Source organism: Sylvia atricapilla, chromosome 6 (assembly GCF_009819655.1).
Source record: "Sylvia atricapilla isolate bSylAtr1 chromosome 6, bSylAtr1.pri, whole genome shotgun sequence".
Lineage (NCBI taxonomy): Eukaryota > Metazoa > Chordata > Aves > Passeriformes > Sylviidae > Sylvia > Sylvia atricapilla.
The window spans coordinates 57442995-57458713 of NC_089145.1; the positions used below are offsets into that span (position 1 = coordinate 57442995).

At 47.2% G+C, this 15719-nt stretch overlaps 1 protein-coding gene across 1 annotated transcript in view; it reads left to right on the top strand.

Moving 5' to 3' along the window:
* The window catches only part of LTBP2 (latent transforming growth factor beta binding protein 2), a 71005-nt gene that overhangs the window by 6221 nt on the left and 49065 nt on the right, over positions 1-15719 (top strand). The window contains exons 2-3 of the mRNA XM_066322057.1: positions 2377-2447; positions 8711-8954. Coding sequence (XP_066178154.1) covers positions 2377-2447; positions 8711-8954 — 315 coding nt within the window. The remainder of the gene's footprint in view (positions 1-2376; positions 2448-8710; positions 8955-15719) is intronic.

Sequence of the window (15719 nt, forward strand, 5' to 3'; positions counted from 1 at the left end):
TGTGCCTCCTGTCCTCCCTCCAGGAGCATCACCCTGGCTGGTGCTGGCACCAACACCAACCCTTTCACTTAGGGCTGGCAACTCATGTGGCAACTCATGTGGCAACTCATGTGGCAACTCATGTGGCAACTCATATGGCTCTATTAATGAGAGATTTGTGCTGGACCCAACAGGGGATTCGTGACTTCAGGAGTGGTCTTGTCTGCTCAGGCTTGGGCCCCTGTCTATTTTAGCCTTGGATCTTTCTTTCTATGACCTCTGGCTTGGTGTTGGCATTGAGAGCAGCTAGCAACATGCTCCCTCCAGCATCCCTGTGAGAGATGAAGATTAAATTTAAACTTTAATCCCACGAAGAACTAAGACTATGATTCAAGGTGGCTATTTTGCCTACAAGAAACATGATTTTCTGGATAAGTGGAGGTGGGAAAGGGCAAGGGCTTCGCTCACTGAACAGACTGAATGTGACTTATGGGATGTGTTTCACCTGTGCCAAAGGAAAGATGAGAGCTGTTACAGTCTAAGCAAAGATGCTTATGTTCCTGCTTGGAGTAGAGTCCCTCACTGGAACTTAATTACCCAAAGATCTGCTCCAGCTCAATATTTTTCTCTTTTTACTGATTAGGACACCTTAAAAATGTTTAAGGCCTTGTGAGCTCTTATGCAGTAAATAAAGGAAGTGTTTTATTTTTCATTGGATGCTTTCTGGGAATGTCGTAAGGAAGAGACTCATACATCTCTTTGGGTTGACAGACAAACTGCTGGAAATTGGTGCTCCTGCCCAGCCAGAACAGATATGAGTGGATGCCAGAATTACTTTGGCTTGTTCCGCTTGCAGGAAGCTACACCAAGGGAATTTAAGTGCTTTCTCCCTATAAAAATCTGCCCAGATTAAAAAAAAACATTGATCCTGAAGGACTAGGTAACACTTTTAAATGATGTGGCCTCTCAGACCACTTCCCTTTCCCCCATGGAGCAACTGTACCTCTAGAGGCAGCTTCATTTGTGAACACAGAACAATCCTGGGCATACCTGCCACCCACTGTCCTTGGCTCTCCTAAAACATGAGCCCCACAGCTTGAGCCCGGGCACTTGTGGAGTCTCATCTCGTGTCATGTGGATGCAGGAGTCAGGAGGATGCTGGTTTAGAGCAGGATCTTCCTCTGACCCTGCTGTGTTCATGTGAAAGTCAACTCAGAAGACAAATGTGCATGTTTCTGTGGTTCCTGTAAATTGTGTCAGCAGCTCTGACTGCCTTGTCCAGCGTTAGAAATAAACCATACTCCCCACTTCATTTCCAGAGGATTTCCAGAGCTTTCAGGCTATTTCTAACTTTTTATCTTTTGACAACTGTTCTTTCTCACGTACCTAGACATGCAAAAGTTACCTATTTCTAAAATCTTCCCTCCATGATGAGTAATACTCTTGGAGAGCACCCTGGAACTTGTTATTCCTTCTCATTATAGACACTTAAATACGATGTGACCAGAGGAAGCAGCACTAGCTGCCTGCTTGGGCATTGTAGAGCACCTCTTGGAGGCCCAGCACTGTCTGTGATAGCTGTATGCTGATAATCATCCCTACCTGAAAACACATAAGAACAGAGAGGTGGGGAAGATGTCATTTATGTAAGGACAGTCAAAAAGTAACTGCAGCTAAATCCTGGATTCAACACTCATGGAAATGATTTCAGCATCTTGGAATTAGTGTAGCTCTGTGCACATCAGGTAGACACAAATTTCACAGCACCAGAGAGTCCTCAGCCCCCTGGGCACTGCACTAGAGACAGACCACAGATGCAGGACTGGGGTGTTTGCAAAGGGAGAGCAAGCTGGGGAGCATCCCAGAGTGCAGCTCCTGACGTGCCATCCCTCCCAGGGCAGGGCTGAGCAATGAGCAGCAACAGACAGCAGCACTTAGGTGGAGAGTGAAATGCTGTCTTCAGCTGAAGCAGCTCAGGACATTTGCAGAGGCAAGATACTATGACCAAAGTTTAAATTGGGCCAAATTTACACCCCAAAATCGCGAAGAACTGTGAGATCTTTAATGATCTTTGGCTGCTGGCCTCCAATTGCTCTCAAGAGGAAAATGGTTCCTCTGAGTGCCGTGCCAGGAATCCAGCATAATGCCAGTTCAAAAGGGAGCTTCTCTCTCAGGGATTGCTCACACTGCAGCATTCACAATCCTTGGGGGTTTCTTTTCCAAGCACTTAAACAGCTCGGCCCTTGTCCCATTGGTTTTGATCTCAGCTGCTGGTCCATCTGGAAGGAAATATCAGATGCTGCAGGAAATAATTTTGTGGGTGACTCAGAGGTGATGGCTGCAGCAAGACCTCAGCTTCCCCCTCTCCTAACCACGCTTCTTTGTCTCTCTGCTTAGGCCAAATGTCTGTGGCAGACAGTGTTGCCCAGGATGGACCACAGCTCCAGGCACAAACCGCTGCATCAAACGTGAGTATGACAGCCTCAGCCTCAGTGCAAGTCTCAGGATGCACCCCTAAAAAGTGCTTCAATACTGCTGTGACCCCACACACTTCCCACGCACTGTGCCAGGGCAGGAGATAAATCATGGGGTCTGTGGGGGCAGTGCCACAGCCTTGCTATAGGTCAGCTCTTCCCATCTGCCAGCAAAATCTGAGCACACAGAGTAATTATGGCTTTACTTCATTATTGTTATTAGTGCCCATCCATGGCAGGATCTTGTTGGGGCAGGGCATTGCGGTGGCACATTCACGTGTGAGTTTTGAACCTTGGGCTCTCATTTGCCCTGCTTGGAGCAAAGATGGGTCTGTGAAAGTCCCAGCAGACTGGGGCTGTGCTCATGTGGGTGAGCACTGCTGATGCTGAGCGGGGAATCAGGGCTGCACATTATCTGAGTGCTATAAAGGAAAGCAATTAATGGATTTGGCAGGAGGGCAGAGATGGGTGGGGCTGGAGCATGGGGTGCCCAAAACAGCAGTGAAGTGCAGGGTGCTCCTGCAGTGCAAAACTGCCTGGCCAGGATCCTCCTGCCTGCCCACAGAGGAAGTATTAGGTGTTCTGCTTGTTAAAAATGCATATTATATAGTTGGATTTTCACAAATATTAACATGACTGCTAAATGTATAATTATACTGTATTATATATTATTAATAAGAGTTTAGAAGGGTAATGAATGTATATTTTCTGATTATGCCAGAGAGTTAAGACTGAGCTTTTTTTTTTTTTTTTTTTTTTGTTTGTTTGTTTTTTTGTTTTTTTTTTTAAATCTCTTCTTTGTAACGTCTAAACCACCAAGCCAGAAGTTATGAGAGGGGGGGTAACCTTGTGACCCTTCATAAAAAAACTGTTAACTTTCTGTTTTCTTATCCAAATGAAAAGAACCAAAACCCCCCCCCCAAAAAAAAAATTTACACCCGTATAACCAAACTAAGTAGAGCCACCCACAAAATAAATATATTCTATAAAATGATCGAAAATACTTAAAACTAATCAAAAGAAGAATGTTTAACATCTATTGAATATTCAGCACAGAGCTCCTTAAAGACAGAAGTCCTAAAAAGGTGAGGTGGGCTATGGGCAGACCTTGTGCCAAGCCCCCTTGGCCGAGAGGCTTTGCTTATTCTATCTCCTAATTTGCTTATTTCTTATTTTTTTATTAAACGTATAATTTTTTTTTTAAGAAGAGCGGAACTCGTTTTTAAAAGTGGATGGGTGGAACGCTCATGCAGGCAGCCCTGCTGCTGCCCTGTGGTCTGCGGTCACTGTGGGCTCCCCTGACACAGCACTGGGGGAGAAGATGTTTGGATAGGCACACCAGAGACAAGTGAACTGTCATCCTCATCCTCAATAGCTCCGCAGCTCCAGCCTAACCCCTGCTGTCATCCCTGTCCTTGAAGGACAGAACCTCACCAGCAGCTCATCTGTGGCCCTTCCCAGGGGCTGCTGGCCCCGTGCTCTGCTCGGTCCCGGGCACTCCGGGGGTAGGGAGCACAGCCCTGCCTGTGCTGCCCGGTCAGCCGTGGGGATGGGGAGACAGGCTGCGGGAGAACGCGCAGCCCGGAATGGGCGACAGCATCTGCCTTCACTTGAGCGGCAGCAGCTGCCCAGATGTTAAGCAGCGAAGGAGGCTCAGCTTTGTTTGCCCGCGGGATCTCACGGCGCTTTGGCCGTGCCGGGGTAATTGCATTAGCAATGGCTGTTTGGGAGCAGGGGGCCAAGGGCTGACTCACCTCCCTGCTCCCTCTCCCCCACGCCGGCTGAAGCCAAACGGTAGAGAGCGTGCTGTGCTGCCAGACAGTGTCTGTAAACACAGCGCGGGGCCAGCCATGGCAGCATCTTTCTCTCATTAGGGAGTTTGGTAGGAGCAGTAGATCTGGGCTTGCGGCCATGCAGGCTTGCCTAGTGATTGCTCAGGTGCTGAGCCCTTGTTCCCAAGGATTCATTAAAAAGGACAGTGTCAACATGATCCGTGTCCCCCCTGACCAGAGATGGTAAAGCTCAGGCAGGACTTCGGTGGAGACTGGTAATGTGTAAACATAATTTAATTCCCAGCTACCTCTCTCCCTGGACAGTGTCCCTCTCTCCTTTTCTGCTGGAGTTCAAGCTGCTGGAGACATTCAACTGTTTTTAAAGCTGCCAAGGCAAGCTGGACAGCCCATCCCCGTTAAGTTTCTGCAGTGTAATGCTGTTTAATGTCTGTTCCCGTGGTCTTTGATATGTGGCATATCAAGGAAGTTAGTGGGGTAGAAATGCAGCCAGAGGGAACCTTTTATGAGTGATGAAACGTTGGAGAATTGGCATTCAGATGTTGGACAGATCCTTGGTTTTTGAGGTTTGAGCCTGGGTACAGAACAGACCATAGGTCAAATTGTTGCCTCTTCTTCTCACCTACCAAAGGTGGTGTTTTTTTCCTTCACCCATGCTTTTGTAGGCACTTTATTCTTTTAACGTCCCTGCATATGACTTAACTCCAGCCTTAGGGAAGTGTCTCTCCGTATCTTTCAGATTTGAGGACCAAAGTTGCAGCGAGGACTTGTGGAATTTTCAGACAGTCTGTGACTGGGAAGATAAAAAGATAAATATCTTTCCCTGGAGCAACAACATCTCCTGGGAAAGTGGAAATGAGCTAAGGGAGTTTAGGAGGAAGACTTTGCCTGTTTACAGTGGGCTTGATTTCTACCCACACACTGCAGGTCATCACATTGAGCTGCACACAGGGGCTGGGTGGGGTGAGGCTCCAGAGGTCTTCTCACAGAAGGGAGATAGTGATAGTGAGCTGCATCTCAATGTAGGCCTGAAGGGTTCAACCTCCTGCCTGGTTAACTTTGCTCTGGACTGAGGCCATTATGTTCTAGTTTGGTGGAGAAGAAACCTGTATACACAAGCTGGCCAGAAGCCCCCTTGCACTGCCCACGTTTTAAGGGCTGCAGTGTACACTGGTTAGTAATTTAGCTGCTACCTATTAGCTCATCATGCTTAGCCTCCCCTTGTTAGTTTATCACCCTCCACTTTCATCAGCATTATTCATGATGGTCCTTTGCTGCTTCCAGAGATAGTACCCTGGGCTGGACTGGGAATGCAGCATGAGCTTTTTTCCTGACATGAATATTTCAAAGTTTAAAAGAAACATTTTTAATCAGTGTGTCAGGAAGGACTAAATGAACTAATGCACTTTCCAATCCTATACAGATGGTCTTGCAGTTAAGATGGTGAATGAAGGTGCAGGGATTCCAGCCTGAGTCTCTGGCTCTGTTATGGCCTCGCAGCGTGACTTCAGACAGTCCTATTAGCATCCCTAGGGCTTTTTCACATCTGCAAAATGACATCCACATGCCTCTTCTTTTGTCTCCTGAATGGTGGCTGTAGAGCTTTTTGAACCCTGGCTGTTCTTCACTGAAGTTCTGTTTTCTCTCTGTTATTCCTGCATTGCTGTTGATCTACCTCCCTGTCCCTCTGCACAGATCTCACTTGTGTTAAATTGTCCATCCCTTGTGGGTGTGCTCCCACAGTCAGAGCTGTAAGTTAGAACTGAGTTTACATACATAACTTTTCCATGAGAAAGTAGACTAAATAAACCCAGTGGTACAAGTCCTTCAGCACCTTCTCAGTTTTCTTATGGAGGCCCTAGCTGATGGACAGGTTCCCTTGCATTTTAAATGGAACTGCGCAGGAGCTGCTTACAGTGAAGATCTGCATCACTCTCGTAGATGAAGAGCATGAGCTGAGCTTCAAGGACTCAGTAATTGAATGTCACCTTGCATGTCATTGCTCAACCCTGGGCCTGGTGTGCCTGCAAAGCAATGCAAGGCTGAACTTGGTGGCATTCCCCTCTGACAGGCCTGGCTGGGTGGTCAGAGTCATGCCACAGTCATCTCTGCTGTGTGACCTTGCTGGGAGGACTTACCTCGTGGACTGAAGACTGGTCTTGATCTATGAGGGCACTGCTAGATGTTCTTGAACAAACTAGATTTTCTACTAGTGCTACTTCACCAGTCCTCCAAGTCTTATTCTTTTATTGAGAGTTTTGAGCTGACTATTTTTGTTTCCCCTAATCCCCAGCTCCTGGAACAGGTGATTACATGAGACTCCAGTGAGAAGAAATGAGTGCCCATCATCTTAACAGAAACTGTTTATAATACCACAAGCTGGGGAGCAACACCTCAAAGTAACCCTTGAGGTCACAAAACAGAAAGCAAAGAGAACGATTTAAAAAAAAAAAAAAAAAGTTTTAACTATCTTGTTTCTTCAGCCAATGTTATGGTTTGGGGGGCCTGAATAGTGATTTCACACACTTGTCACTGGCAGTGCTGCCACTGACCCATTTGCTCTCCTTATTTTGCACAGCTGAACTGAGTGATAACCAGCAAATTTTAAAGCTCCTTCAAGTTCTTCCTAAGTCTATAAAGGCAACTAGGAAGGGGATTAATCCTAGAGCTGAAATATTTCAGCTAGGGCAGCTCCCTATTCATCCTGCTTGAAGAGACCAGAAGACTAATCCCATTCCCTTCTTCCTCTTTTCTGTGTAAACTGCCTTAGGGGCCTTTTAGAGTGCCTTGTCACTTATCTCCACTTTCCTGCTCAAGGTTACAATCTAAGGTGACTCTGTTGGTGGGAGAGGTTGTGAGAACTGCTGTGGTTCCAGGTCCCAGCATCGTGCCTCTGCAGTATTTCAGCATGTGAAGTGGTTGTTTTCAATGGCAGGCTTCCTGGGCTGGTGGCCTTTGTTAAAACAGGCATTTATTGGGAGATAACAGTAGGGACTGGCAGCCTATTTAAATCACAGCTGAGTTTTGTATTATAAATTACATCAACTTCTGGAGTGCCAGACTTCCCAGAGACGCTTAATTCCTGCCTGACTAGGACTTTGTCCCTGTTCCAGAGACTGCAGTGTTGGCTGATTTATTTTACTGGGAGATTTCATCAAAACCTCTGGCTTTAACCTATACAGCCCTACGTGACTTGGGGTCTCCTTTTCCTTGAGATCTTCCTGAGTGTTAACACGGTAATAAATGTCACATGAAGCATTGCAGTGAGCACATCCCTGATCTAGTTAGGAAAAGCTGATGGCAAGCTAGTTTTGGGATGAGGGAAGGGTTGTGGGGGTTATGTTGCTGTGAAAGGAATTCAAACCTCTGCATAAGGACTTCTCTCACTTGATGACAGCAGATGATGTACGGATGGCACATGAGGAAAGAGCTGTCTGTATGTTTGTTGTCCAGAAGCAGTGTTTCTCACAGGCCAGCTTGTATCTCACAGGAGAGGAGAGCACAGCCAGGAAGGGAGGGATATGGCCATGAAAGCCCTGCAGTTGTGTGAAAAGGTGGTGAGAATGCCCCTGCAGCATCCCTGGGGCAGTCCTGGGAGAGAGGATTTCAGCAGAAGCAGTGGCTTCATGGGTTGAAAGCCATTCACAGGGTTTCCATGTGGCTGCCATGTGGTTTCCATGGAGGTTAATGTCCACCTTGTGATGTCCAACAAGGTTTCATTACCCTTTGACCAGCTGGCACCTTCTTTCTTTGGAAGCCAGCACTGTTTTCCAGTGCCTTTTCAATTATCCTTGCTCAGAACAACGAGCCTGGTCCTACTGGAGCAATCTGTGGATTCTTGACTGCCAGTGCCTGGATTATAAACCCAATTTGGCATCTGTTGACTTGGGAAGTGTTAGGGTCTTGTGTATAATTAATAGCACTTTCCTCCAGGGGTGCAAACTGAAGCTGATGTGCTGTAATTAGGAACACACAGGCTCAGAGGTTGATTTAGGCATAAGGTTAATGAACTGTAAGTCCCCATAGCAGTAGAGGAATTTGAGCACAGTGACTCCAAAATCAGCTGTGGAAGGAAAGCACTGAAGGGGACAGGCCAGGGGCACTGTGCAAATCAGACCCCAAAACAGACTAAAGGTAACATGCAATCCCTTGCTTTGAGAATTAGGACCTATTCCTGTCCAGAGCACTCTGGGCAATGCTGGTGGCCATGTGCTCTCTGCAGGCCAGGCTGCTCATTTCTGAACTTTCTGAAATTAGTATTATTGGAGAAGAGTTCTGCAGAAACCAGTGTGGAGAACAGAGGCGACCTTGTGTTAGGGGCCCACAGCAGTTGTAGCACCAAGACTGTGAAGGTCACCTGCTTGCAGAGATGAGATGGGACTGTCCCAGTCGTGCTGCCCCAGCTGAGTGTCACCACCATGGGGCTAAAGTCCTGTGTCCACTAACTGCCTTTCTGTGTCTCCTCAGCTGTCTGCGACCCGCCGTGCCAGAACAAAGGCTCCTGCAGCCGCCCCCAGGTCTGTACCTGTCGCTCAGGCTTCCAGGGCTCCCGGTGTGAAGAAGTTGTTCCTGAGCAGGAGTACCACCCGCCTGGCGCCGCTGCTGCCTTCCAGCCCCCCACCAGCTCCCTCCGGAGGAGGACCAGCACAACAGGGCGAGATGCCTCCCCGCAGGCGGCTCAGGTGCCCACCCCACGACACGTCCCAGCTGTGTAAGTCAAACCGGTTCCTGGCAGGATGCTCTGCCCATCCCTCAGGCAACTAACACCTTGATCGGCTGGGGCACAGTCTCTACAGTTTCTGCTTCATGAGATCAGGCAATTGGCTCTTGATGAAAACTCCTCCATAGGCTGTGGTAGCTGATCTAAGGGGATCAGGTCAAGGGACTCAGTTTCTTTGCCAGCACTTTGTCACAGTCCCCTGTCACACACAGGAATGAGGCTGGCTAATGATGATCCCATGGGCAAGGAGAACTGTGAAGGTCATCAGTTTGCCCTTGTCCTGTTGGTGAATAGCCTTCATGGTAGCAGCAGGGTGGACAGAGGAGTGATGAGTAAATCTCTTACCCAAAAGGGTATGTTTAGAGCAGTAGATCCAGGTAGTACCCACAGAAGAGTAGATACATCTGGGGTGTGCTTAATACCAGCAAGTGCTGGTATTAGCAAAACAGCGACACTCCAAGATGTCTCCTGGCAGACTCTAGCAATTATTGAGCCATTTGTTCTATACTTCTGAGTAATTTTGCTGTGGTTTGGGTCATTTTGGTACCCAGGTGAATGCCTGCATATTGGGTACAGAAGCAAAGGTGGAGCTGTTGGAGCTCAGAGGTCCATGCAGGAGGGACTCTGAGGAGTGTGTTAAGCTCAGGATGACCACTGTGGCATCATCTGGTCTTTTGGGTGAGGAAGAACATAGTGCTTCAGCACACCTGCCTCAGATCAGTGCTGAGATGCTCCGGTACCTGAGCTACCACTCCTTCACAAAGCTTTGTGTTTTGTGACGTCCTGCTGGAGCTATAGATGTTTTTGCTGAATGAGGCAGTAAAGATGGGAGAGGTGTCTTTCCCAAATAAGCATTGCTACTGTGTGAGCAGCTTGGTGGGGATAGAGCATTGAGAGTAGTGCCTGCTGCTGTACAACCACCCACACATATTATTTGTTTGGGTTTTTTTAGAGCATCTCCACTTTTCTGTAAGAGTCCGTGAGCATGGGAGCAAAGTGTTAGACTGCATCACCCCTAAAGGGTGATGTGTTTCGTGGAGCTGTTCACTCAATTGCTGGGCCAGAAAGACTGGTTTTGTTGGTAGCCATCATAGCAGAGAATTTTCTCATGGCTTCCAACAGGAGCCCCTCAGTCACAGTCAGGAAGATATTACAGGTGCTTAACCAGGAGGTAACTTCAGTTTCTCCTTTACATCTTTGAACTTTTGGCTTTCTTTGTCAACATCACTTGGAGCTGCCCAAGGAGAGGGCAATTTGGTCTTTATTTTTTTCTATTTTCCTGCAGGTTGTTTCCAGTGTGCTCATTGCTCCTACAGCCTTTCTATCTCTTTTGAAGCAGAGGCAATGCATGGGCTGGAGACAATTCTAGACTTTTGGCTGTCAACAATTTTGGTGAGGCTTCAATGATTAGCCAAGATTTTACTGGCACCGAATAGTTCACTGAAGCTGGCATATCTTGGTGCTCAAATGGAAGACTATCCGATAGAAACCAAATTCAGGAAAGGCAGAGGTGATGCTGGCAGGGAGAGGTGGCAAAGCCCCTGTCATTGCTGCCCAAGTGACCAGCCCTCTCACGTGCCTGTAATCCTGGGCATTGCTGACAAGTTTCCCCGCAGTGATGACCTCTTCCTACCCCTCTGTGCTGCCACTCTGTGTGGAGGGACTGGAGGGGAGGGAGAGCAGTGTCCTTGGAGAGACAGCACCTGTTAAAGGCTTTCCCAGTAAGGAACATGACCTCAGGCTCTGCACAGAGGACAGAGGGCTGTGCAGGCACTGGCAGAGCATTCTTGTCCAGTCAGTCAGACATAGCATGTAGTGATCACTGAACTGGGATTGCTGAATGCCCAGCTGCCTGCTGTACCTTAAATCCTCTGGCACTATCCCAAGGAAATAGGACTCCATTAAGGACCACGCTGTGCTGTTCCTCCTTCCCTCCTTGTGAAGGCCATAGGATGTCACCTTTACCCCATGCTTCAGCAAGAGAATTTGACTATTGTCCTTTGCAATGGCCACAGGTAGGACACCAGGACATGCCCACCACTGATTGGAAATGTCCTGAAGGATTCTCTGAGGCTGCTGTGTGTCCCTCCAGGAGGGAGTTGTCACCACCCCTCTGGGTGCTGGGCTGCCCAGGTCATGTTTAACAGCCCTGCTGTGCAGGCAGGTGGAGGGCTGCTTGCACCCTGGCACTGGTTTGCATCAAAATGCCTCTCTTCAGCCCTTGGGTGTTCTTCTGTACAGTTCAGTTACTTGGATTTTTTCTGTGGTCTGTGGGACTTATAACATGGTGTGGTGCTGCATGACTTAAAAGTCCTGTTGCTGTTAAGTTGCTTCCCAAATGTCTTTGAGTGTCCTTTTCACCATGCCAGCTTCTGGGCTAGCTGCAGAGGCTGTAAGAGTGAGCATCTACAGCCAAAGGCATGGTCTGGGCCATGCCCTTCCATTGCTTCACTTGTTGGTCCTCATCTGGTCTCTGTGTGAGTTGGCTCAGTTCAGTAAACCAGCAAAAAAAAAAAAAAAATGAACACAGCGAAATCAAGGATAATTTTCTGCCCCTTCATTGGGCTAAATTGGCTTATTGGAAGATCATGAGAACAGAAGAATTGGACAGAATTGCAAGTCTCGCAGTGAAGGAGAGGAAAGGAGGGGACTTCCCTTGTGGTGTGGTAGGGAAGTCACTTCTTAGGCTGGTTATTTGTCTCATGAAACCACACTCTTAGACTTGTCTGAACCTGAAGTGACAACATCACCTCTTTCCACTAAAGTACTTTTTGTGCCTTTGCACGAAACTTTCTTCATACAGTTGAGCTGTAGCAGCAAAAGCAAGAAGTTTGTCTTAAAAGAGCTAGGTAGAGGTTGGTCATGTTTGCAAGTATGAGGATTGGTTCTTAGGCACTGCAAACTCAGAGTTGCGTTCACTGGAATTCAGTTCACTGTCAAGTGTGAGAGCACTCCATCCTTGGCTTGCCTCTATGGTGTGCATTCTCTCTTCTTTCTGGGACTAAAGAAGATGTATTCAGTCTTACTGGAGCTCAGCTCATTCCCAGGGAAGGACTAGGCTAGGAGAAGGGCAGCTCTGGGTCTACTTTGCTGAGACCAGAGCTGCTGATGCTCAAACTGTCATCCCTGGAAACGCAGGCTAAGCAATGAGTACCACTTCCCACGTTCCTTCAGCAGTCTGTGGCTCAGTGGAGATTTGGAGTCAGGTGTCTGATGGAGCCTGTGGAGACTGGTTAGCTGCTGCAGAAGCTGAGAGGCCCCCATTCTGTGCTGGCTGGAACAGCAAGTGCTCTGGAGAGCAAAATCCTGGGGGTGTTAGAGGCCCTCCCGGTGTGGACTAGCTGCAAATCCTCCCTCTTCTTGACCTCAGCCTGAATCTCTGCCTGGAGAAGCAAAGCCCTGATGGATGATTGTGCGGGTGGAGTTGCACCTCAGCCCAGAAGCCGAGCTAAATGGAAACAGCTTTGTTTTCCTAAGGCTGGAGTATCAGCAGAATTCATGTTTATTTAGCAGGGAGTGGAAAGGGGTTGTTCCCTTGCCCCTGACACTCAGGATGGCCGATCAGATGCCTTTGAACTCTAGGCAGTGTGTGTGGAGGGTCCTGTTGCTGCCACTTGAGAAGGTCCCTCCTTCCCCAGGAGTGTTGTGCATAAATCTGCAGCCAGTGTCTGTGCAAGAGAGCTGTGCTGCCTGGATGGGATGTGTGTGCTGGATCATGGCTGTTTGCAAAGCTAGGCATCCTTCCTCTGGGATGAGAAGAAGATGTCTGGGACCTGCAAAGCATTTTGTAATGCAGGCAAGGGAAAAGGACATAGCTGTAGTGTAAGGTGCTGAGACACTGTGCAGACAGCTTAATGCAGCTAAGCTCTTGAGGGCAGGGAGCTTCCTCTGAGAGGGTTCTGTTTAGGCAAGGCAGTTGCTGGGAGTTGCCTGGTGTTTTCAGGATGGAAAAGGAAGAAGGCTGAGTTGCAACATGCCTGGTCTACTGATTTCTGATCTCACACTCTCCTCTGCAGCACCCTGGAGGAGACATCTCCTCCCTTCCTGATGAGAGGAATGGCTATAGGCAGCCCTTGAGGAGCTGTGGCAAGTGCTCCTGGCCTGGAAACACTGGGAACCTCATGCCAACGGGCAGGCTCTGCCAAAATCTCTGTTCTCTCTCCTGGAAGCAAAGGATTAGAACAGCAGGGAGCAAGCAGACGGGAGGATCTTGGGTGTGTGGCAGAGGTTGCTGGATGGAGAAAATGTATTTCCCCCCAATTGAAAATTGTTCTGTTTCAGTTGAAAATCCTGTTCTGGTGGTAGTCAAATGTCAAGCATGATCCTTTGCAAAGGGGAGTGGAGCCCATGGATGGATACAAAGCTGTCTGCCCTGGGGTGGCCACTTAAAACAGGACATTGAGAACTGTGGCTTGGCAAAATCAGCTTGATGAGCTTGTTGTCATTGAGGACTAGCAGATAGAACAAAAAGTTCACTGCAAGGTCACTTGCTTTTTAAAGATGCTGCTCCAAACAGAGGCAGATTTGTCTTAATTGTTAAAGCAGGATCTGGAGCCTCCTGTCTTGCCAGCTTTGAACTTTCCACATTTATGAGAAAAAGGGGAACTTGCTTACTGCCTTACTTGGGTTGCTGATGAGTGTTCAAAACCGTTTGTCCACCATATGTCTAGCACTAGGAGGAGGTCTATAGTAGCTACATACTTACTGAATGCATCTTCTGCTCTTCTGCTCACTTATGACTGTCACTTAGTCCCCATTTATGAATGTTACAATTTATTAATATCCAGTATCAGAGAAAATAAAAGCCAGCCCTTGATGGGAAGCATCCCCGTGTGGCATAGGCTGTGGCATAGCTGTGGCAGCTTTCCCACCTTCATTTGGGACCAGCCCAGGACATCCACAGTTCATGATGCTGAATTCCTGGGGTAAAACATCACTGCCAGCCTTGTGCCATCATGGTGTCTTTATGCTTGTTGCTTGAAGAGCATATTTTCTCCGTGCAGATTAGCCCTAATTGCAGCTCTCTGAGGTGCTTCCCTTTGGCAGTATGGTTTTTGCAAGGTGGCCAAAGATCTACGTTCCTTGATCCAAAGCCAACTTTGAGTAGATGTCTGAGACATTGTTAAAAAATTGAAAAAAGCCAGTGCCACTCTGGGTGAGAATATGTGAAAAGGAAAATATGTCACTCAGGACAATGAGATCTCCATAAGCTCCAGATCTCGGCCCCTTTCCTGCTTTGACAGAGTCAAAAGTCCTTGGCAAGCTGGATGAGAAGCCTAAAGGAAAAAATCAAGCTACTCAAGAGGAGTGTAAATTCCATTTTTCTTATATAAAAATACTCCTATTTTTAAATTACATTATATACCTTCTCTAGTCCTGGCACCAGATTCAGTTGCTTTATTTTCTAGTGTTTTAAAGCTGTCAGCACCATTCTGGTTTATATGTTTTATGTATTTACTTTCCAGGGGGTTGCATACCCTTCGGAGCAGCAGGAGAATAGCTGGCTTTCAGGCCCCTTTTTTTAAACTCCAAATATGGTCTTTACATTAGACCTGTTTTTTCTGCACCTCCTTGGGAGCCATTCCTATAGTTTAAAGCAGCCTTTAGGCAGTTGAAATGCACTTTTCCTTCTAACTGAAAGAAGAGTGTTGCTACTGTCAGCTTAATGTGAGACTCCATGCAAGACAGCAGGGTGCAGGGCAAATACATTGTACATGTGGTAGGTAAGGTAATACAGAAAATCCAGTTTATAGCCTATTTTATATACTAGACATATATCATTTGGAACATTTATGACAATACAATTTATACAGCAGTTCTATAAAAAAGAAAGTTGTTAGAAGAGAATGAAGGCCACATGATCAAATGCTGGGGAGAGTTTTCCTAATGCCTGAATTAGGATTGTCATCTATCTTGCTTTCAGCTCCCGGGTGCCTGTGGATTACTGCAGTTTCTCATACCTGACTGTGTGTTGCCTTTTTGGTTTAAACTGGTACTTCACTAAAATCAAAGCTGATCTCTTTAGTTGTGAATATTTCCCATAAATCACCAGTGCTAGCAGGAAACAAGGGATTAATTGAAGTTGATTTGATATAAGAAGTGGTTGAAATGAAGATCTAAAAGTCTCCATATAAAATCTACTTGTCCTCTTTTCCATTCTTCAGAAGCATCCTGAGAAATGCTGCCCTGAGTGCTTGGTGCTTGGAGGGATTGGTACCTTGCTCTTCACACCATCTCATTTTTTTTTTCACCTGCATGAAGGCTCTCATTTAGGCAGAAACTAAACACCTAGGCAGGAATTAAGAAGACATTCAAGCTGGAAAAATCCTGTCTATTACTGCTGAAGGAAAAGTATCCTCTGTTGGAGGAAGAAATCTGGAAGGAGAGGCTAAGATTTTTCAGGGTAGAAAGGAACAGCAAATTAGTCAATGGAGGGTAATGTGTGTGGTGCATACCAGGGACTGATAGTGCTTAAGACCTTGGAGGCAAAAGACCCAAATCAGATGAGTTTTTTTCCTGCACACCCTGGGCTCCTCCTCTGAGGCAAGGTGTTCCTTATTGCCAGAAAAGATCTTGACAAATTGGAAAGAATTCTGAGGGAGGGAGCTGAGAGGAATGGTTAACAGACCCACATCTGCAAAACTGAGCCAAACGTTGGCCTTGGAGGATGAGGAACATACTTGGAGGCTGAGGCTATCAGGATGGGGCAGAGTGTATTAGGTTGCCTGTAGCCTTGGCAGGGTGGCCATGGTAATT